Genomic DNA, 21,592 nt, shown 5'->3' with positions numbered 1-21,592 from the left:
TCTTTAACACAATTTGTGGATGCAGATGTCTTATAAAAAGGCCCTGTCAGTTGCAAGGGGACACATGAGTGCTGAAAAGTCAGGAACACAAAGTTCAACTGCTGACCTGTGTCCAATAAACACAGGGTGGGAAGCAGATGAGTTCTCACCCTTGCTTAACTCTTAAGAAACCTTCATCTGAACTCCACATACAGTTGGATGAAACATACACTATCCAGAAAAACCAGCTCCCTTTCTTGCTTAAAGGTCAAAGTTCTCCTTGCACCTAGAATGCCAGGTCCCTGAGATTTCATGTCTAAATCCCAAGACCCACAGAGTGCCCAGCTTCTAGTTTGTCCTCAATAAATATCTGTTGACTAAATTAACAAGAAATGACCTGGGAAAGAAGCTGCTATAAATCCCATTCTGATTTATACGAACACCAGGCCAAGGTCTTAGAATAAAGCTACCCTACCAACACTGTGAAGAGAGAGAAAATATTTAAAAGTTACATTAAAAAACAATTCAATGTTTAGAAGGATAAATTAACAAACATTATCATATATATCATAGTATGAAATGTAAATGTGACAGAACTTTCTGGAAAATCACTTGGAAGTACATATCAAGAGACTAAAAAATAGTTTTTAGTCACTGGCCTAGTGATTTCACTTACAGAAGTCTAGACTAAGAAAACAATTAGAAACGTGGGCAAAGCTTTACCAACAACGATATTTATAGGGTTAACCTGTTACACAACAGAGAGGAAACTTCTAAATGACCAACAAGAAAGGACAAGTAATCAAATCATGGGGCAACCATATTATACAGCCTTGGGCAGAGTCAGGCCACCATGGGGCCTGAGCATCCCTGCACATACTCTGTCACAGCTGGTCGGCCAAGGAGGCCACAGCGCGACCAGGTGGCTCCCGGGGAGGGCGGGCTTGTCTGCTGCGGAAGGTGCTAAGCCCCAGGCAGCTGGTTCCTCAGCTGCAGACTAACCCAGTTCAAGCGTGGCCATCATTTGGGCTCACCTTGTCACCCCATGGGCCTTGGTGTCGGGGAAGCAGCACTTCCAGCCTGGGTTCCGGCTTCTGCTGGGCTCCATGTGACAAACTGTCTGACCCCATGAGGCCTGCTCCCTGCCTCCAGCCCCCACGGAGCCGAGGGGAGACAGCCAGCGGCCAGCACCTTCTTTGGAATCTTGCTTCTCCTGCCATCCCTGTGAGGATGGGGTCCTTCCCCAGCAGATGCCACCAAAAAACTCATCCATATATACACTTCAAGGGCAGAGAAAAATATTTATCTTTCTTTAAAAAGCTACAAAACATTCCACAGAACGACTGGAACTAATTTTTAAACTTTTTGTTGTTATCATTGTTGTAAATAAAATCCACACATATAAGCCCCGAGCTTCAGTTGATCTAGTAATTTCAAATTTCTCCTTATCAAATTTTATACTTTACTTTTTTTCCAGCTGTTATATGTAAATTACTTTCACATGCATTGTCTTATTTGACCTTGCAACAACTCTGCAGGGTAGGTAGAAAAGATACCACTGTCTATATTTTCAGGGGACTTGGTGATGCCAAGTGACTTGCCCAAGATCAAAGGGTCCTTAGAGACAGTACCAGACCCAGAGGCCAGGTTCCATGCCCAGTGCTCTTTCTACCATGCCACTTGCTCAGCACTATATAACCCGACTGCTGAACTGTGATCAATGGAGTGGAGGCCCTCCTCCTCCTCTTTGCTAATCCACTTCCCTTCAAGGTGGGAACTTTTCTGGGCAGCTGCTCTGTCTTCTATTTCACTGATTTCTGCTCTTTTATATCTTCCTTCTGCTTGCTTTGATCTCATTTTCTCTTTTTTGCTAGTCTCTTAAGATTGAAGCTGAGGTTTAAACTTATTTTTTAAATCCTACATTTTCCAAGAAGGACTTAAGGTCGGTGGACATGTAGGAATATACATTAAAAAAAAAAAAAAAAAGACTGAAAGGAAACTACACCAAAATGTTTGTGGTGATGGGTCCACAGGAGTTCATTACATTCTTCCATCCACTTGTGCGTGTGTTTTAAAGTCTTACACAACGTTAACTTTTCAAAGCTCATCCAAGTAAGAAGGACATCACAATTACAGCCAGCCTAGCACAGCCAGACTGTCTACCAGCACCCTCGGAGAGGCTGAGAGCCGCTCAGAAGCTGCTCTGGCGGGTGACTGGGCCTCAGCCCTTCCGCAGACCTCACATGCCTGGCAATCCACGTCCCGAGAGAGAGGGGGGAAGACTCTTTTCAGGTCACTTCCTCTGCCGTGCAGATCAGGACTCCAGGATGGTGCCTGCCCAGCAGCTGCCCAGCAACTGAGCAACACACAAGGAAGGTGTCTTTCTAAAAGGAGCAAAAACTAAAACCACACAGACACTTGAGGAAGCTGAAGCAGGGAGGCAGATGAACTTGGTAGCTATAATAGAGGAGTAAAAATAAAACCCAAGCTTGGTTATTTTTTGCTTCTTTGATCCGCGAAGCCTTTTCTTATGAACCTCTGCTTGAAAGCTCAAAACCCTCTAAGGGGAATTCTGAATGGCCTAAAGCAAAACCACATCAATTAGATGGTTACAGTTGGGAAAAAACTGCATTTAACACTCAGTCAATCCTTCCTGTAATCCTGGACACAAATCCCCACACCATCACTTCAAACAAACACAGGAAATAAAGGGAACCATCTCTAACCCAAGACAGGACCAAGCAACGTGACCTCAAGGAGAGCAGCACAAGCTTCCCAAGAATTGGTCTTCTACATCTGGGCTCCTGAATTCAGGTGCTTTGAAAATATGTGTGTACACGTGTGCACGTGTGCGTGTGTGTGTGTGTCTGTACTCATTCACTCATTCCTGGATCCTACCCTGGAGGATCCTGGTTCATTAGCCATGGCTAGAGCAGGGCCCTAGAGTAAATTGCTTTTTAAAATGACCCATGCGATGCTGTAGATAAGCCAGGTATGGGAAGCACTATTCTAACCCCTATTTACTAGATTCCCAACTTCAGGTGGGCAGGTAAACAAGCAACTTTCTAAATTTCAGTCTGACTCCTGCAGTAACTCAGAAGTACATATCCTTCCTCACGTGGTCTCCTACATGTGAGACCCCCTGACTTTCGCATCCAAAGGGTTCTAAGGTTCCTATTTTCTCCAAGCTGCAGATCTCCAAGAGCAATTCAGTCTCACAAGGACTGCTTTCTTCACTTCTGCTGCACAGGCAGGAATCGGGGGATGATGTGCAACATATTTTTGTGTGGAAATCAACTGACCTTGGAGGTAACACAGAGAACTAAAATCATGCAAACTTCCTAGAGCCTCGTAGAACCCTTTAAAAGTCAAAAGTGACTTTTAACTATAGGCTTTTCTCTGTCAATCATATTTTTACTAGAACGACAAGTTGCTGTGCTGTGCTGAGTCGCTCAGCCGTGTTTGACTCTTTGTGACCTCATGGACTGTAGTCCACCAGGCTTCTCTGTCCAAGGGGATTCTCTAGGCAAGAATACTGGAGTGGATTGCCATGCCCTCCTCCAGGGGATCTTCCCAAACCAGGGATCAAACCCAGGTCTCCCACATTGTGGGTGGATTCTTTACCATCTGAGCTACCAGAAACACTCAAAAATACTGAAGTGGGTAGCCTATCCCTTCTGCAGGAGAACTTCCTGACCCAGGAATCAAACTGGGGTCTCCTGCATTGCAGGTGGATTCCTTACCAGCTGAGCTACCCAGAAAGTCCATAAAGATATGTTACTTCTATAATTTTTTAAAGCAGAAATTTAAATTCCTCTTATTAAAAAAGTTGTACGTATACATATTTATATGTTTGAGAAAATGAAAAATAGACAACAAGATCAAAAAAGGGAAAGAACAGTAGTATTTAGCCAAAAATTCAGTTCCATAGGAAACTAAACCAAATGAGCCTTTAACATGAATTTGTGAAAGAGTGTCACACCTCGCCTGCTTCCTCTACATGAGATGCCCATCATGTGACACTAAGAACAAAAGCAGGTCAAGATCTTCTACAACAAGGAACTCCTTTTTCCTAACAAGCTCCGTTGTTCAGGGATGTTTTCATTACCTGAAACCAAAAGAAAAAAAAAAAATTCTCTTTGCTACCAAATTAAGTATCAACACAAAAACATTCAAGAACAGGCAGCAACAACTGAAGACATTCTCTGTTCTAGCAGTCTGATGATAAACAGGGCTGCTGAGGAGCAGAAACAGGACACACAGGTCAGAGTGTGCTGCTGCTCTGCACGTGTGCTACCTCTGAAAGAGAAATTCTCTTCCAGGACGAGAAATGCTTAAAGCAATTAGAAAAAGTCCACACAATACTGCAGTCCTTTCTATCCACATGGAACATCTCAAGAAGAAAGAGGTCCCACCTCACAAGAAACAGCCAAGGAACAAAATCACTAGGGTGATCTGGTCTGCAGAACAGACCCCAGATCTGTGGATCTGGTAAATTCCATGGTGAAGGGGAATTAACATTGCAGATGGAATTAAGATTGCTAATCAGGTGACCTAGAGATGGAGAGATTATCCTGGGTTATCTGGGTAGGCACAATATGATCACAAGACTGCTTGAAAGTGGAAGTGGCGGGGGGGGGGGGGGGGGTGTGGAAATGAGGAAGTGGGGCAGAGTCAGCATCAGAGGGATGAGATGTGAGAAAGCCTTGACCAGTCATTGCTGGTTTTGAGGATGTCATGAGAGGAATAAAAGAGAACAAAATGAATGAAAAAGATGTAACAGGGCCATGAGCCAAGGGATGCAGATAGCTTCGACAGGGTGGAAAAGGCAAGGACATGGATTCTCCTCTGGAGCCTCCAGAAGAAACAAAGCTGACACCCTGAGACCCATTCCAGACTGTGACCCCCAGGACAACAAAACAAATTAGCATGGTTTTAAGCCATTCAATTCATGATACTTTGTTACAAAAGCCATAAAAAACTAATACAGTGAAGCCACTTCTTTTGTCTATCATGCGGCGTGTCCAGAAAAGGTCCAAGTCAAAGCAGCATCCTACTAACATGTCCAGTTGTCTTCCTGACTTTTAAAATCACACACAAAAAAACAATTAACAATTTTTAATCCATGTCACATAAACCACTAAGCTACTAATGGCTCAGTGGGTAAAGAACCTGCCTGCAAAGCAGGAGACACAGGAGATGCGGGTTTGACCCCTGGGTCGGGAAGATCCCCTGGAGGAGGAAATGGCAAACCACTCCTGTATTCTTGCCTGGAAAATCCCATGGTCAGAGGAGCCTGGCAGGCTACAGTGCCAAAGGTCATAAAGAGTCCGACACGACTGAGTGGCTAAGCACTCTGTGCACACCAATCCTTGTCAAGAGGCATACATTTGTCAAATACCTTAATACTTCCTAACTCACACCAGAAATCACCTTACTGTAGGTGATAGTAGCCCTCTTAAAGAATTTTCTTGCCACAGTCATCTTTCAAGAACAGAATAATCATATGCTTTGTTCAAAATATCCCTTTTTTAAGATTTGTATTGAAATCTCTGAATGCATAGAAATTGTACTCATAACACTCCCAGCAAGCCGGCAGTGAGAAACTTCCTAACTGGTTATCACCATAACCAGCTGCAGCAAGAACCAAGCCCCCAAATAAACCACAAAACACAGAAGAATGAACCCAGACAACGCACATGTGAGGTAAGAGGGCTAAATTCTAATTTCAACAGCTTGCAAGTTGACAGGAACAATCCTGGCCCCCTACATTGGGAATGCAGAGTCTTAGCCACTGGACCACTAGGAAGTCCCCATGAAACACCGTCCTCGTGCAGGCACTCCCACAGCTGAGCTGAGAGCAGTCAAATGACCAAAGGCTGGCTTTAAAAACTTCTCACAAACGTCATCATAAATCAGCATGCTCGCTTAGGAATCTAGGCCCCAAAGTCTTTTTCAGTCCGCAGAGCTAACTAAGTCTTGCACCAGAACCCTCGGTGATCCCTCCAGGGGACGGTCTAACAGACAGCCCCTGACAGGAGGCACAATGATGAAGTCAGAGTGGTGAGATGGATGCTGGATGAGTGCCAACACTGCCACTTCCGTGAAGAAACACTGTGCCTCCACAGCCGTCTCCCACTTCACTGCTGAGTTTCCTCTCTCGGTAGCTCCTACTATTTCATCGTAAACGGTGAGAGGTGAAGAGCCACACCAGAGGGCCCTGGAAATGGCGGACAGGCCAGCTTCGGGGCAGGTCTGTAGGAGGCAGGGCTCCTGCATTAACCTTCACCTGGTTACCTGGCCTTCCCACATAAACGCTGGTTGCCCAACAAGACAGGTCTGGCTCCAGGGAATCTTCAAAGGCCAGGAGCGCCACTCCTGTCGTCACACCAGCCCCCATTAACCAAAGGCCCCAGGAGAGGCCAGCACAACCCAGCAGACTAAGAAAGAGACAGGCTTTACTGTACAATCTGACAAACCCCTCAAATCTCAACCCTAACAGGAGCAACAGGCTCTTTCAATATTAATCTGTTTAATAACCTGTAACATAGGTTTTAACCAAAAAAGTAAACGAAATGTATCAAGACATGGGATCGTGGAATTGGAACTCCTAATTCCAAGAGAATGTTTAGAAGAGGTATGTAAAAGTACAAGTATGTAAAAGTAAAGACAGGGGTGTGACATAATAGGAAATAAGAATAAGCAGACTATTTGAAGCAATGTGGATGGGCCCAGAGACTAACATACTAAGTGAAGTCAGTCAGACAAAGACAAGTATCATAATTATCACTTATATGTGGAACCTAAAGAGTAATACAAGTAAACTTATTTATGAAACAGAAAGACTCACAGAAAACAAACATATGGTTACCAAAGGGGAAGGGGGCATAGGGATAAATCAGGAATTTGGGATTAATATATACAGACTATTGTATATAAAACAGATGACCAATAAGGACCTACCATATAGCACAGGGAACTATATTCAATATAATAATCTATAATGGAAAATAAGGTGAAAAAGAATATACATACAAACGCTTGTATAACTGAACTGAGGTGCTGGAGAAGACTCTTAAAGGTCCCTTGGACTGCAAGGAGATCAAGCCAGTCAATCTTAAAGGAAATCAACCCTGAATATTCATTGGAAGGACTGATGCGGAAGCTGAAACTCCAATACACTGTCCACCTGATGCAAAGAGCTGACTCACTGGAAATAAGACCTTGATGCTGGGAAAGACTGAGGGCAAGAGGAGAAGGGGGCGACATAGAATGAGGTGGTTGGGTGGCATCATCGACTCAATCCTCATGAGTTTGAGTAAACTCTGGGAGATAGGGAAGGACAGGGAAGCCTGGCGTGCTGCAGTCCACTGGGTTGCAAAGAGGTGGACACGTCTTGGCGACCGAACAGCAACAATAACTGAAATCACTTTGCTGTATACTGAAACTAACACATTTGTAAATCAACTATACTTCAATTAAAAAAAAAAAAAGAACAAGCAGGCCATGCAGCAGAAATGGTGAGCACAGGGGCTCTGAAGTCTGAGAAATCTGCTTCCAATAGCAGTTGTACAGCTCTTCAGTCAGGTCACCTATTATAAATAAATCTCTCAACCTCTATCTCCTCACCTGTTACGTGGGCGCGGCCACTGTACCTCCCACCCAGGATTACTGTGAGGATTAAGGAAGAACATGAAAAATGTTCAGCAGTGAACTTAGCGCACAGCACACAGCTACCTGCTGGAGGCACAGTGGTAACACATGGTCTATGATGCTCCCACCTCATTTGATCCCAAGGTTAGGTGTTTTACTCAAAAGTGTCTCTCACCCAAAACACACTGAAGACTGGAACCCTCCAGGCTTTACAGCATTTATTACGTCTCCATCAGAGCATCTGTCATGTATTCATATATTCTGACTGAAATTTTTCAACTCATCAACTACCCTGCACTTTGAGTTTCTTGAAAACAGGGGCCCACCTTTTAAAATTCTTCATAGCCTTGGCATCAAGCAAATGCGTAACACAAAGAAGATAATGAAAAATGAGATGGATAGATGGATGGATGGTTGGAAAACTATTCAGAAGGCAAAAAAGACAAAGGAATCAAACATTTTTTCAAGCCTCAGTAACTGAAGTGATAAGAAAATGGGGATAAAAATAGAAAAAAAAAAAAAACAAAGGAGTCTGGAGGGGAGAGTAAGACAGGAGACAGGCAGAAGGCTGCACTCTGATGCTGAATTCGAGATGATGATAGGATACCCACAGGGAAACATCGAGCAGGCAGCCGGAAACGCAAGAACACAGCTAAAAATCAAAATGTCCTCAATTTCAATTACTAGGGCTGTTGGAAACAGTATTTCAGGGAAGCAGAGATCATAATAGAAAGTAATTTAAGCTAAAAAGGTTGCAAAAACACATGCAGTCCTGCAGCTGCTGTGTATAAAAGCCTCAATAGACAAAATGAAATATGAGTCCCATCCTACGTGGCGTTCACAGCACACAGTCTATGAATACCTTAATCCAAGGCTGATTCAGAGTAGTTTTCAAAAAAGAGTCTGCAGTCTTAAGTCTCCCCAAATTAAAAACAAAAGTCTCTCCATTCTGCACGGCCTTCTAGCTGCTGCCCCTTCTCTCTAATTTCCTATAAAGAGCCATCTATACACATAATACAACTGCACAGTCTCCTTTCCAGGCCACTTTCTCTGCCCAGCCCTTCAACGGTGGCACGCCCAAGACAATGTCCCTGGACCTCGTCTCAGCACGTCACATGACCCCCTCCCTGCTTCCACTCCCACTAGTATGTTGGTAATTCCCTGAGTGCTGGTTCTGAATCCAGCTGCCTAAAAGGATCAGGGGATGGTCTGTACAGACCTCACGACTCCACTCAGCGTGTCCTCACCTGAGCTCCTGTGTTCAACTCTACACACTCAGTCTACACACTCTGTACCACTCATTCAGCTTCCTTACCTTCCTTCGATGCTCTGTCTCTCCCAAACTCTGGCAACCACATCCTATTGATTTCAGGTGTCTTGTAGTTGTTCGCCTCTTCCCCCCCACCCCTACTGTCTTAACTCAGGTCCCATCCTTTCCCCCACCTGGATGCCTGCAACAGCTCCCAGAAGGACTCCGGCTGCACCGCACCGCAGGGGATCTCTCAGAAATGCAAAATAATCACCTGGAAACAGCCCAGCCTGACCCCCTCTACGGATCCCTGTGGCACAGAGAGGAAAGTCCTGGGTTCTACGCAGGAGCCCATCCAGGCACACAGAGCCACCGGCAGCTCCCCTCAGGGGCCAGATTCTCCAGCCACGCTGGTTCATTCTTGGCCTGAAATGGATGTTTTTGCCATATTTGCCTAGTTGGCACCAACTCATCTTTCAAAGTCCAGCCCAAATGCCAGCTCCTGCATGAACTGTCTTCTGCCCCATCCAGTCCGACCCCAGCTCCAAGCTGAACTGCTCTTCTCTCTGTGCCTACGTTTTCCTGCACACTTGCCACACCCACTCTGACACACCCCTTCACAGCCTCCTCCTACATCTGTCTCTTCCTGCACGGCTCCAAGCATCTGTGATAGGGGCTATACGATGTGGTCGCTAGCGCCTGCTGACTGAGTAAGCCTTTACAAATAGCTCACAGAGTCCAAACCAGTTTCAGGACTACTGGAGGGGGAAGTTTTTCTAATAGCATTAAACCTATTCCATCATTTATACCCAACTTTAATAATTACAATGTAGACTGCAACAATGTCAGATTAAGGAATGTTTTTGAAAGAGAAACTTTTTGGGGGGGGGGGTCTCACAGCTTGCGGAAGCTTAGTTTCCCAGCTAGGGATGGAACCTGGGCCCTGGGCAGTGAAAGCTTGGAACCATCAGGGAATTCCCATTGAATCCTTCCTTAAGACTTAGAAAAGAGGTGGAAGACACAGAAAGCACCCGGCTAAGGAAGGTGACATCCTGACCCTTGCTAAAGGAGCCAGGCCTCACAGGAAGCAGCTCTCAACCATCTCACCACTGCAGTAGCAAAGACACAGGCTCGCACCATCATGGATAATGAAGAGTAGCAAAAATCCCCTACAGCCTTCACCCTATAGTACGTGTTTCGTTTTTTTTTTCGGGTCCATGCAAAGAGAGAAGCAAAACAACATCACCAGCAGTTTCACAGGATGTGGGATTCAATTCTTAAAACATTTCTAAATAATTTTCCACCTCCTCCAGGCCTCTTATTGCAACTGAAACTGAGCAACAATAATTAAGACAGTTGAGAGGCTGTGTGGTAATGGGGCAGATGGACAGGTTTGGGCAAAGTGCTTTTCTTTCGGAGCCCCCGGCCCACGACTTAGCCTTGGAGGGTGAGCAGGAAAAGGGCAGAGAGGAGAGTCCACTGGCAACACGGTTCAGGCTCAAGCGTTTCATCCTCTGCCTCACCATCTCTCTCATATACATCCCCACTCTCCTCCCCCACCAAGTGACCTACATGTTTGCTCTCACCCTTGGAATGAGAAAGCGTCCTCCTTCTAGTTCACACTGGACAACTGCCTAATTCTGAAGGCATGAAATACACAAGAAAAAACTGTTCGGCAAAATGGCTTTTGACTAACACAGGACTCTCAGAAAGGGGCAAGTATGTGTCCGAAGATCCCACAGACTAAACTATTTATCACTGTCATCCAAACCAATAAAAACTACAGAACTCACAATTTTCTCCCGTAAAGGAAACATTCTGTATTTGGGCAGAAGACAAAAATGGGTTGAGAGATCCTCAATTTTTAAAAGGAAAACAAAGGAAAGGTAAATAAGCGACTGCTACAAATGGTCCAACCTAAACCCCAGTCAAATTCAAGTATATATTTTCCCCATGCTTAAAACATCATCTGTTTTAAAACATAAATCTGTTGATTTAATAAAGGCCTTAAAGAAGGAGTTAATCTCAGTTAAATCGATGAACATAAATCTCACATGAACAGCCATAATACAGGTCATAATATACAAACAGACAAAAGAAATTTTTTTAACCTAGCTAATAATCAACAGATATAATGAGAAACCATTCTGTAACCATTAAATTAGTTTTCTTTAAAAAAGCTTTCATATGCTAATCCTCACCAGTGGCACACTTTTAGTGATACTGGAACACATACCCCCATACATGGCTAAGAACAGGGTAGCTTAATACAGCCTTTTGAAAAAGCAAATTGACACCACCCATCAAGAATTTCCAAAATGTTTATATCCTCTGACATGTTAATGTCACCCCTGGAAATCTACCTTATAGACCACAAAATGTGTAATTATGGTAACTTTGTGTTCCAGATTTTCTAAGAAAGCCCTGACTTTATGTAATTGTATCCTTTTCAATAAACGCAAATCACTAAGAGTGGAACTACATTTGGGAACAATGAAAGTCATCAATATCATAGAAAAATGAAGAAAACTGGTTTGGCATAGGGTCAAGCACATTCATAAAAGTGTTCCAGTTTGTTTGGGATGGGGGGAGAGAAAAATTCAAGTTCAGCAAATGTTAACTTTTGCCACATAGAAACTGGCTCAATCTATTATTCCCTCAAGAGTCACCGAGCTGCTTCCACTGGGCCCCACGCTTGTTCTAAAGGCACAAAGACCAAACAGCAAATCTCTCCTGGACGCAAGAGGCTCCCACGCACAATCCTGCAACAGCACCCATGCATGCCATTGCCTACGCATACCGCTGCCCACACCTCACTTTCATCATCTGAGGACGGCAGGTGCGCCTGGCTAAGATCAACATCTTCACTTTCTCAAGAGAGGCTTACTTCTTAAAGGCTTCTTCTCCCTCATGCAGCAGAAAAGGGATAAGCTGAAGCCAATAAAAGCTGAGAGGAGTAAGGTCCATATTTGAGAAGTAAAGGTCTTGAACAGCACCATGGGTTCAAGGATCTTAAGAACCTATGCTCAGAAATCCGATTATTTTGTCAGAGTCGTGATATAGAATCATTACCAACCAACATTTCCGATGTTACTACTGGATGGACCCTGCCCATCTCTACCTCGAGACCTTTCGTAAGAGAGAGGCAGGCAAACCTCTGGAGCAGCAATTCCCAGAGTCAGAGCTGTTCAAGAACTGGATTAAAGCAAAAGACTCTCCAAAAATGCACGTTCACAAATTCTCACATACAATCTCAGAGGGGCCTGAAAGCCCATTAAGAAGCAGACTGCATGTTAAAAATGTCTGCTTGAATTCAGAAGTCACAAAGAGGAATACAGTCACTGAGTCCTTTCGTGGGCAGGGAACCCTATGAAGGCAAAAATACCTCTTCCTTTTGCAAGTGAGAACTGTGACATCCAGGAAGTACAGTCATCTAATAAGAACGTAAAATGACCCCCCCAAAATCCCAACTATTTCAGGGTTTAGAAAGAAGCTGGGGGGGAATAAAGACCAGCCAGCCACAAGCATTAGGAACATCTTTCTTAAAGTGTTAATTAAGCTTTTAGAAAACCACTAATTCCACATTTTTCCTAAAAAAAAAAAAGAAAAGCTTTAAAATGACTTTTGTTTAACCGCCGCCCCCCCCCCCCCCCCCCCCACTTCACACAGGTATTCACAGAACGGTTTATCTCACCACACGTGTAGTTTGAGCCACGCTGTACGGATCTAGTGTGTTATAACTAGACCAAATAAACAACTCAGGACCACAGGGAGTGTACAAGACAAAGGGCTGTCGAACTCAGTGGTGTGGTCTCTGGGTCTGCACAGGACATCAAAGAGTATGCAGTCAGGAAAAGCCTTCTGGTGAGTTTTCAAAATTCTCTTTCGTTGAACAGAGAAACTCTAAGACACACTCTCTTTCTTTAGCCTATTATAAATGAGTTATGTTTCAAAGGTTTTATCTAGCAAGGTGATAGCATGGAAATCATAAACCATGTCCCCAAAGATATAATGTTAAAAAACCATGGTAGTGACCTAGGCTGACTCATGAACCACCCATGGAGGTTCTGAGGGAACCCCCAGACCTGGCATTCTATGCACTGTTCAAGTTCATAGCACCCACTTTCTTCTGAAATGTGGAATCTGAATAGTCGTCTTATCTTTTGAGGTAAATTCTCTATAAAACCTAGGAGAGAGATGGAAAGTTCTGGAGACCGAGGCAAACCTTAAAAAGAACTAGGAACCTTTTTCTTGTTATGATCATCTTGAACCATTAGGTACTTTTTGTGTGGTAAACCCAACGAGTGGGGGAATCTCCTTTAAATCAACCTTTCTGCTTCCTCCAATATACAAAGAATATGATTTTTTAAAAAAACTGTATAAATAGAAAGAAAAGAACTTCTTCCTCATGTTTATGTGTGGTCAGCAGAATAATGGCCCCCAGAGACGGCCCTGTCCCAATCCCAGAACCTGGAAACACATTGCCCCTACATGGCAAAAGGGGATTACCATTGTAGAACTAAGGCTGCTGATCCTTATCCTTATTCAGGTGGGTCCAATGGCATCACAGAGCCCTAACTAGAAGAGGCAGAAGTCAGAGAGAACTGAGAAGATGCTACCTGCTAGCTTTGAAGATGGAAGGCGGCCAGCAGCCAAGGAACGTGGGCAGTCTCTAGAAGCTGGACGAGGCAAGGAAATGGACGTTCCTGTTAGGACCTCCAGAAAGGAACACAGCCCAGTAAACACCTTGATTTTAGCTTAGTGAGATCAAATTTGGACTTCTGACCTCCAGAACTGTAAGATAATAAGTTTATGTTGTTTGTGCCAATCTGTTACAGCCACCACAGGAAAGAAATACACCCTGCTTCCATTCACCCTTTCTGGACACGAATTCATGCCATGCCTGGTAGCAAAGCAATCATTGTGTTAAAAGCAACCAGACCAACAGCTTCCTGCCTTGAGCGGTGGGTAGAACACCAGGAGAGGGCACAAAGAAAGCCTGGATTAAACAGCAAGAGATGGTACAGCAGCATGCAAAGCTGGAGAAGGCTTCTCCTAGGTGGGCAGAAAGAGAGAGGCCTAAGGGGGGGTGAAAAGTCCTTTGGGATCAATCCGTGGGTGTGTGTTGTTGGTTGTTTTTTTTTTTTTTTTCAGTCACAGAGGAAAAGCACACACTGCTTTTACTTGGAAGGTAACCGGGGGACATCTGATGGATACCCATTCCACGTGCTCTGGATTTCAGGCCACAAGTGTCGGCCTTTCCCCTGTCTGCCACTGTGGGTCATAAACCCACCTATTGCGGTCAGCGGTTCCTCAATGACTTACTCGTAAATAAACAGAAGAGTAACAAGGTGCTTCACCTTTCACATTTTAACATACTCCACAACAAAGCTTGCTCCCTCAGAGCTTAAGAAACAAACATCGCCTGTGTCACTTAGTCAAGAAAGCGGATTCGCTTCCACTAAGCCACACAAGCATTTCAAACTGCTGTCTGTACTCTGCTTACCAAACCACAAAACTTCACCACTTGTTCTATCTGCCATTCTTTCATCTCTCGGGAATAAAACGTTAAATAAATTAACTAAGGCATTCCACATAGCCTTCTGGCACCCTGACAATCTGAAGCCATTTGACGGACGAATACCCTGCAGATGGCCAACAGTTCCAGGTGAGGTCAGCAGGAGGCTTTGGAAACGGGTAGTTCCCTCAAGTTTTCGCTGTCGGTGTGGCGTGAGGGCTGTACCGCGTCTCTGGGCACAGATGAGAAGGCAAACTTGGGTTTCTCGGCGCCCCTCGGGCTCGACCCGCAAGCGTTGGGGGCCGGGCAGCCCCGTTTTCGCGGAGCGGCGGTCAGCCTCGGACCCTCGGATGGCCGGCGGCCGGAGGTCCCGGCCCCGACGGCACACTCAGGTGGCAGCCTGTCCACTCGGGGTTCGCCGCCCGTGTTTTCTCATTTTCGTTTCAGAACAAAGACATGGACCGGGGCACATAACTTGCCAGCACAGGAAGGGCTGGAAACTACGGAGAATGCCCGGGGGAACTTGAGCGTTCGCTGGGGGCTCCCCCGCGGGGCTGCGGGAGAGGCCGGGCCTGCGCGGGCCAGCGACCCGAGACCCCCGCCGGAGACCCCGGCCCCGAGACCCTCCTGTCCTCGCGAACCCCGCCCTAAACCCTGGCCTCGAGACAGACGCTCACTCCGGAGGACTTCCGCCCCGGAGACTCAGGCCCCAAGACCCCGGTCCCACGACTCCGGCCCCAGAGACCCGAGTCCGGCGGCCCCCAGCGCCGGCCCCCGAGACCCCGGCACCCCGACGTCGGCCCCTCAACGCCCCTCAGCCCTTAACACTCTGGGCCCCAGGTGCCCGCTGCCCTGAGGAGGCCCCCGCCCCACCCGGCCGCCCTCGGCTCGCGTCCGGCACCACAGTCCCCGGGAAACGCGAGTCGCCTGAGGCACGGCCAAGGCGCCGGGCCGGTGAAGGGAGGAAGTGAGGGAGGGGGCGTCCGCCCGCCGGGCCGAGGGCCGTACTGACCGTAGCTGTCGTCCTCGTCCATGGTGCCGGCGCCAGGCTCCGCGCCTGGGCTCGCCGCTTGCCCGAGGTCCCGCAGCTCCCGGCCCCGCTTGCCCCGCGCGTCTCAGAGCCCCGCCCCCGGCCCCGAGCCCGCCGCCCGCCCCTCGGCTCCCGCGGGGCGCCCCGCCCTGCGCACGCGCGCCCGCCCAGACCCCGCCCCCGGGCCCGGGGCCCCGCCCCGTCGCCCGCGCGCGCACCCCTGGGGCTGCGTCCTCTACCCTGCCCAGGCCTGCGTACGCGCGCCCGCCGAGGCCCCGCCCCTCCGGCTGGCCCCAAGCGCCGAGGCCCCGCCTCTGACCACGCCCCAACCCGAGGCCCCGCCTCGGCCGCCTCCGGGAGCCCAGCAGGTTTCGGATTTCCGAAGGGTGGCGCAGGCCTGGGAAACAGACCCGGCCGCCCACAAAGGTATCAAGGTCGTGTCCGGCCACTCAAGGGCAGGGTGGTCCTCGCTGACGTTAGTTTCGCAGGTCCGGCCAGTCCTTGGCCGAAGACCAGAATATTTTGAGTTCATTATTTCTGCAGTCTGAACCTTAGCACCCTGAATGTCAGTTCACTGCCTTTATATACTTCCTTTTCTTTGTCCTCTGAATTTACCCCGATCAAATTTCAAAGAGAGGCACCTCAGCCTCACAGCGTGTTAGGATTTTGGTGACCTTGATTCTTGCGACTCTTAGATTCATACGTTTCTAGGCTGTGCCTTACATGTTTTATTTGCCTGCACTGGGCCAACGGACCAGTATACCTACCTACCCACTGGTTAAACTGAGCTGCCCTTTGAGGAGCATGGGCAGTAGCTCTGCACCTGGAGGCGGGGACATCACCAATTTTTAACTTAGAAAAATAGAGGAAAATGCTGCTTTTCTAGTCGTTCCTGGATGGACATGCTCTTTCTTGTTTTGGTGCTACACATAAAAATTATAAATGTGTCATTTGGAAGGATCACACAGGGATGGTCCAGGACCCTCCTGGGGGGCATGACCCTGGACCCCCTAGCACAATGTGCTGTACCGGGGGTGCTGCGGGAGAAGAGGTCAGCCCAAGGTCCTGGCAATGCCCCTGAAAGGTCCGGGAATATCTCCATCAAGGGGAGTTGTGACCGTCCTCAGCAGTCTGTTTCCTTACAGGCCGTTCCAAAACATGCCTCCCAAGAGACAATGAAGAAAAGTCCCTTTCCTCTCATGGAAAAGGAGTAAATGAATGAGGAAACTCTAGGTTTTCTTTCCACATCTGCTTCCTATTAGCCCTGTGATCTGGGCAAATACCTCATCCCCCAGGACCTATCTCACACTGGTGAAATGGAGCGTCTGCCTATAAAATCCAGGCTCCCGCCCAGTATTGATCTCTGATCTTTTGCTCTCTTCTACTTGACTTCAGCACAGCTGACAATGTTTTTGTTAGATGAGACAGATTCCAACATTATCAGTCTAAGGGATCCTAATCTTCACATTCCATCAGGGCGCAGCTCTGGCCACCCTTCTGGTGGCTAAGAAAATTGTGCATTCACAAACGAAAATATCCCTGTTACTCCCTGAGCTGTCTGACCCAGGCTTTGATGGTGAAGCTTGATGTCTCCCGTATGTCCAAGAAGATGGGCTTTATTTCCTTAGGCAAGGGTTTCTTTCCAATGGCTCCAGAAATCAGACACTTCCCTCATAGAGATTATCAACCATAAAAGGTTGATTCTGGTGGACCTAGGAGTTTAATCTTCACTGATTTTACATAACTCTTGCTCGATGACCAAAACTTGGGCAGAAAAGCAACTGAGGCCACAGGTTAATTCTCCCTGTGATCTGAACTCCCAAACTTTTGGATGGGAAGGGCATGAATGCTAATCACTTCGATTAGCCTGGTTTTTGACTGTAAACAAATTCCCTTAACTTACATTGTTTCATTACAACAGTGTTTTCCAATGGCAGGTCCTGACTCTGAATGGTTGAAAAACCAATCTCCACTGAAGGAAGAGAAGATAGAATAAAAGAGTATCAGCGTCCACCTGGTACCATAAGGATAATGTTTGTTTTGGTTGTAAGTGAATGCACTGGGTAGGGATGTAAAATGTACTTGACAACATGTGCGTGCTCAGCCGTGTCCAGCTCTTTGTAGCTCCGTGGACTGTAGCCACCAGGCTCCTTTGTCCATGGAATTTTCGAGGCAAGATACTGGAGCAGGTTGCCATTTCCTATTCCAGGCAATTTCCCCTGACCCAGCAATGAAACCCAGGTCTCTTGCATCTCTCGCATTGATAGACAGATTCTTTACCACTAGTGTCACCTGGGAATCCCTACTTGACCGCTGGTGACTGTCAAAGACCCTCTGTTAGCTCACGTTCCTGGCTCAGGGGCTGGGGGTGTCGGGGGGTTGGGGGGTGTGTGGCATTATTGAGCTGTTATCTCCATACTGCAGATTTGGGAACTGAGGCCCACAGAGGTCACAGTATAAAATGGGAGCCAGCAGGTCAGTTTCTCTTACTACTTGTGTCCTCAGCTCCAGGGGACCTCAGAGGGAGACCGCAGAGCGACAGCCTCAAAGGGAGGACGGAATGGAGATGCCGAGAGGGCCCAGCATCTGGAATCCGTCTACTGCTTCCCCTGACCCACCCCCTGCCCACATCAAGAACTTTGAAAATGGGCTGGGGCTCCCTGCAGGCCTGTCACTGTGGTCTGTTCTCCTTAGTGGGTTGATCCACCTGACAACTTTTTTTTAAGTTGACGCCTCCCTTCCGAAGTCCTTGCCTTACATAATAGTCTCAAAAGTTAGAATAATGAGGAACTTCATTGGCAGTCCAGTGGTTAGGACTCCAGACTTCCACTGCAGGGGGCGAGGGTTCGATCCCTGGTTAGGGAACTAAAATCGCATATGCTGTGCTGCATGGCCCAAAAAAAAAGGATGAAGGAAGGCTTTTGAGCAGAGGTAACCCAAAATATATCTATTTTTTACCCCATGCTTAAACTGTGATGTTTTGAACTTTTTTAGAAACAATGTTCAAAAAGGAACAGGTTACTAGATACCGGTACTTTCATGCAAGGGAGCACCCACAGTTTTTTAAAAGACTGAAGCTGATTTCTGCGTTTATCAAAGTGAGCCAGTTTCCAAGCTGTGTGAAGTGGGAAAAGCTAGGACAGAACATGGGTGTATAATGTATTTCTATTCCTAGCAAAAATGCATCTACGTGTGATGTACATTTATACTGTACACTCAGCCATTCCACATATATTCAGGACTGGGGGACAGTGCTGTGACAGGCACTGTTCAAAATACTGAGGACACAGCGACAAAGGGAACAGCTGTAAAGCCATGCCCTCTCAGGGCTCCCAAACTAGTGGGCAAGCACAGACCTTGGCTAACGGGACGCACAGAGGACTGGGGACCACCCTGCCTCTGGGAGGAAAGTCAGTTGCCAGGGAAACAGGAGTGGGAGACTCTTCATTATGTACCCTTCCATACTCTTAGGGGTTGAATTGTGAGCCCAAAAAGGTATGTTAAAGCCCTAACCTCCAGCGCCTGTGAACTGTGATCTTATTTGGAAATGAGATCTTTGCAAATATAACCAGGTTAAGGTGAGATCATAGGGTGGCCCAGATCCAATGACTGGTATCCCTCTAAGAAAGGGAGATTAGGACACAGACACACACAGAAAAGGCCATGTGAAGATGGAGAGGCCATTTGAGAGGCTAACACTTGGCTCACCAGAAGCTGGAAGAGGCAAAGAAGGGATAGTCAGAGAAAGTGTGGTCCTGCCAACACTGATTTCAGACTTCCAGCCTCCAGACTGTGGGAGAATAAATTTCTGTTGTTTTAAGCCCTCCAGTCTGTGGGACTTCGTTGAGGTGGCCCTGGGAAACACACAGTTTTTAAATGATATACCATATACATGTATTACCTGTTTTTATTTATTTTTTATATTTTTAATTTATTTTTTATTGAAGCAGAATTGATTTACAATGTTGTATTAGTTTTGGGTATTATACAGCAAACTGATTCCATTTTATATACATATATATTATTTTTCATATTTTTTACCATCATGGGTTATTATAGGATATTGAATATAGTTCCCTGTGCTACACAGTAGGGTCTTGTTTATCTATTTTATATATAGTAGTTAGTATCTATTAATTCCAAACTCTTAATTTATTCCTGATCCACCCCTTTCCCCTTTCTTAACCGTACATTTGTTCTGTATGTCTGAGTCTGTTTCTGTTTTGTAAATGAGTTCATTTTTGTCATATTTTAAATTCCACATATAAGTGATATCATATTCTATTATCAGCTATTTTAAATAAAATTTTTAGAGTGGACTTAGATATAAGATACCATGGCAAGGGATTTTACTGTGACCTTTCTGTTCTTCCTCATGCCCACATTTTTTTTATCTGGTTCCTTTTTCTAAAACAAATGATTCTATTTGTTCTCTCTCTCTCTCTTCTCCCATCAAGGTGAATAAGGCAGAGCTGCCTTGATGGCTCAGTGGTAAAGACTTCACCTTGCAATGCAGGAGACATGGGTTCGATCCCTGATCTGGGAAGATCCTCCATGCCGAAGGGCAACTAAGCCCATGTGCTGCAACTATTGAGCTCTAGAGCTGGGGAACTGCAACTACTGAAGCCTGTGTGCCCTAGAGAAGCCTCTGCACCACATCAAGAGAAGCCACTGCATTGAGAAGCCTGTGTACCACAACTAGAGAGTAGCCCTTACCTGCTGCAACTAGAGAAAAGCCCACGCAGCAACAAAAACCCAGTACAGCCAAAAGTTAAAAAAATAAATAAATAAGGATGAGACAGCAGGGGCCCAAGTGGGCGGTACAAGCTGGAGGTTCTCATGAAAAAAAGGGAGGACAGTGTCGCCTCCCTCCATGAACACTGACACCCCTTCCACGTGCCAAAAGAACCACTCCCGCCACCACCACCCACCACCATGGGGTCAAGGAACACGGCCTGCTGAGGCCAACAGACCACAGACCCAACAGAGCCACATCCTAAGCCCTCCCCTCCGTACAGAAGCATAGTCGGCTGCCTGATGAGCCACAGCTTGGAGCTCTGCCAAGGCCAGGGCCGGAGTTTGAGAGACAGCTACCTCGGATAACACCTGCTTCATAGGCGAGGAATGCGCTCAGCTGGGCCTGCCAGCCGTCACCGACCAACCACTCTGTGAACCCTTCCTTCTCCCTGAGACCAAGGTGGGAGGCCTGACTGAGGCTGGCCAGAGGCCCTGCTAGAAACCAGCCTTGGACCTCTCCCCACCCAGGTTTAGACAGGGGTGTCCTTCGTAATACAAGGCAGGGCATGGGCGCCCCGGCCTAGGGAGAACCCTTGCCAGCTTCGCCATCCTCTCCCAACCCCCCTAGCCTGCACTCGAGAGGGAGGTGGGGCTGGGGAAGGAAGTGTGGTTACAGAGAAGAGGAACTCAACCGCTTACACGGGCCGAGGCTGGGGCATTGTCTTGCTTTGAAAACCCCCAGATTTTATTTTGCTAAAGCTTGCAATTTCTTCTGTGTGTGAATGGCACTTGGAAATCTGTTTGTAATGGATCTTGATTGTATCCAGCTGTCACCAACTGTTCCCCTGCCGCCTAAAAGACAGCTGGCCACGTGCCACATAGTCCAGGCTCTCACTTCAAATAGAGGAGCTAATGCTCTGGTTCCCGCCAGACCTGCCAAAATGTTTTCACTTGTGGGAAAAAAACAGGTGGGGGATGGGGGCAGGGGCTCAGAGATGGCAGCGTCAGGAGGACTGGGCAAGGCCATCGACGGAGGCAGACTGGCTCCATTCTGAGCCGTGAATAGGGGCTTCCCTAGTAGCTCAGTTGGTAAAGAATCTGCCTGCAATACAGGAGACCCTGTTTCGATTCCTGGGTGGAGAAGATCCGCCGGAGAAGGGATAGGCTACCCACTCCAGTATTCTTGGGCTTCCCTGGTGGCTCAGCTGGTAAAGAATCCCCCTGCAATGCAGGAGGCCTGGGTTCAACCCCTGGGTTGGGAAGATCCCCTGGAGAAGGGAAGGGCTACCCACTCCAGTATTCTGGCCTGGAGAATTCCATGGACTGTACAGTCTATGGGATTGCAAAGAGTTGGACACGACTGAGTAACTTTTACTTTCAACCAGGGCACGGTCACCAACCACGCTCCTGTTTGATTCATCCCTTC

The 21,592-nt window shown here is 46.9% G+C and overlaps 1 protein-coding gene and 1 long non-coding RNA gene across 4 annotated transcripts in view; one reads left to right on the top strand and one right to left on the bottom strand.

Moving 5' to 3' along the window:
- The window catches only part of CYTH1 (cytohesin 1), a 71,658-nt gene extending 56,130 nt beyond the window's left edge, over positions 1–15,528 (bottom strand). Inside the window, exon 1 of the mRNA XM_061144653.1 lies at positions 15,412–15,528. Coding sequence (XP_061000636.1) covers positions 15,412–15,433 — 22 coding nt within the window. The 5' untranslated portion in view covers positions 15,434–15,528. The remainder of the gene's footprint in view (positions 1–15,411) is intronic.
- LOC133057749 (uncharacterized) lies at positions 14,418–21,088 on the top strand. 3 transcript variants are annotated; one of them, XR_009693079.1, is made up of 3 exons: positions 14,418–14,549; positions 17,367–17,475; positions 17,935–18,319. It is a non-coding gene; the product is annotated as an uncharacterized LOC133057749 (long non-coding RNA). The 3 variants fall into 3 exon arrangements; XR_009693077.1 differs by lacking the exons at positions 14,418–14,549; positions 17,935–18,319 and adding exons at positions 15,779–15,855; positions 19,887–21,088; XR_009693078.1 differs by lacking the exon at positions 14,418–14,549 and adding an exon at positions 15,779–15,855.
- The last annotated feature ends 504 nt before the right edge of the window (positions 21,089–21,592 follow it).

Source organism: Dama dama, chromosome 5 (genome assembly GCF_033118175.1).
Source record: "Dama dama isolate Ldn47 chromosome 5, ASM3311817v1, whole genome shotgun sequence".
NCBI classification, from domain to species: Eukaryota; Metazoa; Chordata; class Mammalia; order Artiodactyla; family Cervidae; genus Dama; species Dama dama.
The sequence above is the reverse complement of the archived record's forward strand: the minus strand, read 5'-3'. Positions and strand labels throughout refer to the sequence as shown.